The following is a 2,269-nucleotide window of genomic DNA, read 5'->3' on the forward strand; positions in this document are numbered from 1 at the left end:
TGAGCTAAAATTGTGTGGGCACGGCTAAATGTTCTATATAGCTGGTAATATTTGACGGAATATCAAAGACGAGGAATATATAAAATAGAACTTGAATTCGTCAGTATATTTACGGTATATTTTTAAAATGAGACGGTGTATTTTGGTATATTTCTAAGAGTCCGACCGTATATTTGATCGATAAGTTCACGGTAACACTGACAAGGTAAATAAATATTTCGTAAAAAAATAAATTAATAGATCCGATTTATGTAAATCTGGAGAGATTCAAGTCCCTGCTACTGCTGAAGTGAACGCCGGATTGTCCTCTCCCCGTGCGCTGCAGGCTGTGCTGCTTGGCGTGGTGGAGATAGTGGGCGTAAAAGTGGGTCCAACTCCTGCTAATAGATACAAAAACACAGATTTGTGACAACGAATCAAAGGCCAAACTGACCAATCAGTCAAACAAAAAACCACGGAACATGTAAATAATGTTGAAAATGTTCGTAAAAATTTATACTTACCACCTCATTGTATACAGGGGCAAACACAGAACTGCGCAGAAAGATGCCATATTCATCGCATTTATGTAGAGACACCCAATGATAGTCAAAAACTACCTCAAGGGTGATAAGCTGGCAGCTGAAGCCGCCTGGAAGCGGCTTTCAAAGGAGTTAAATAGCGTGGGTCCGCCTGTCAAAGAAGTTTGTGAGTGGAAAAGAGTAAGTGCCGAGCAATTGCGCTATGTTCCGTCATCTCACTTGGCTCTTGATAGGTATGGAAAGACTGGAAAAGCTGCATTCGTAAAAAGATTAACAATAACAGGCTGGAAGATTCAAATGCCTGCGGCAAAGGCTCGCTGTATCAGGATTCACTCCCTGCTCTAGAGGATGCAGTGGCCGTGATCTGTGACTTGTATAAGCCCGACAGAGTAGTCGAATCTCGTCCAAAGGCACGTCCTGAAATTTCCAACCGTTTGGAACTGCAGGACATCAAGACCGACCACGACGAGGTCACAGCCACAGATGACGGTAAGACAAAAATATCAAGCCGCAAAAAATGTATGTACTATTTTTTTTTATGTAAAGATGATGATGAAGAAGATGACTGCTCCAGCCGGATCAATGACAGACATATGGGCGTGAAATTGGAGCGCACTAGCACTTCGCAAACTCCATCTGCCAAAAAGCGCAAGCTGGTTCAAAATGATGTAAATGAATTAGAAATTGAACACGAGAGCACGGTGCCGATGCTAATGGACATTGCAAAGGAGCTGCGGGACATGAATAGACAAACTCGCTTAAACGCCCAGCGCACAGAAGCCAATACGGACGCGCTTTTGGCTCTAGGCACACAGATCTCAGACCTAATGCAGCAACAGCTCAAGGAGCGCAAGCGTCTTAATGCTATAATGGAGAAATTTGTTCTCAAAATCGAAACAACCGACTAACTAGTTCCACTATTTTAATTATGGTTTGCTAAAGAAAATATTGAAAGTGTCCCTCAAGACCTAATGTTTGACCAGGAAAGAAAGATCTGTCCACTTTTTCAAACATTTAAGATTATTATAATTAATGTAAACTAGGCGCATAATGGGGAACCATGGGCATTTTTGAGAGATGTGAAACGTCGATTGGACAAACGATAAAATAAACAATTTGTTTGCTTTGGCAAATATTTTGATACTCAACAGACACGCAGTTGGTTTTGGCGGGAACCTTTTGAATTGAATTTTCTTGTCAAAATTGTGTAGTGTACTGTTTTTTAATCCCAATATCGTTTCTGGGTCTTTCGTTCAACGGTTTCCGGGTCAGAGGCTCACGAATACAATTATTGATGAGCATATGAATGGGAAAATTATGCATTAATGACTATGAACTATACAATTCTTAAATAAGCTGCTTTTATAGTATTGCTAGTTAGGCTTGCAAAATGAAATAAAGTTCATATATATATAGTTGCACATATATAATTTAAGCGCATTAACATAAATATGAGCCTCTATATGTCACGATTTTACTATTTTTAAATATATTTAATTCTATAATTTATTTTAAACACCATGTCTAGCTCAATTCGTTGCTGAATGAATTGTCTTTTTTTATTGTATTCAAGAGTCTATTGTTTATTTCTGTGAGTTTGTTTATTCGTTTCTCAAATTGTGTATTTATTACTATTTGCTTATTATAATTTGAAATTATTTCATTAAGATTATTTTGGATCATATTTAGGTCATCATGATCGGGACTTCCGGCTATATATTTCCATGCCGTGCCGATCATATCTATAG

At 38.3% G+C, this 2,269-nt stretch overlaps 1 protein-coding gene across 1 annotated transcript; it reads left to right on the forward strand.

The window, feature by feature from the left end:
* The first annotated feature begins 222 nt into the window (after window positions 1-222).
* On the forward strand, window positions 223-1,669 carry LOC117192704. The gene is made up of 4 exons (XM_033397441.1): window positions 223-463; window positions 521-701; window positions 755-1,010; window positions 1,068-1,669. The coding sequence occupies exons 2-4, from the start codon at window positions 582-584 to the stop codon at window positions 1,427-1,429; spliced, it is 738 nt and encodes a 245-aa protein (XP_033253332.1). The 5' UTR covers window positions 223-463; window positions 521-581; the 3' UTR covers window positions 1,430-1,669.
* The last annotated feature ends 600 nt before the right edge of the window (window positions 1,670-2,269 follow it).

This window comes from Drosophila miranda (genome assembly GCF_003369915.1).
Source record: "Drosophila miranda strain MSH22 chromosome Y unlocalized genomic scaffold, D.miranda_PacBio2.1 Contig_Y2_pilon, whole genome shotgun sequence".
Taxonomy (NCBI): Eukaryota; Metazoa; Arthropoda; class Insecta; order Diptera; family Drosophilidae; genus Drosophila; species Drosophila miranda.

Coding starts and splice junctions, on each gene's coding strand:
- LOC117192704 (XM_033397441.1), top strand. CDS start 582: ATGATAGTCAAAAACTACCTCAAGGGTGATAAGCTGGCAGCTGAAGCC. Junction 702..754: donor AAGTTTGTGAGTGGAAAAGA/GTAAGTGCCGAG, acceptor GGCTCTTGATAG/GTATGGAAAGACTGGAAAAG. Junction 1,011..1,067: donor GGTCACAGCCACAGATGACG/GTAAGACAAAAA, acceptor TTTTATGTAAAG/ATGATGATGAAGAAGATGAC.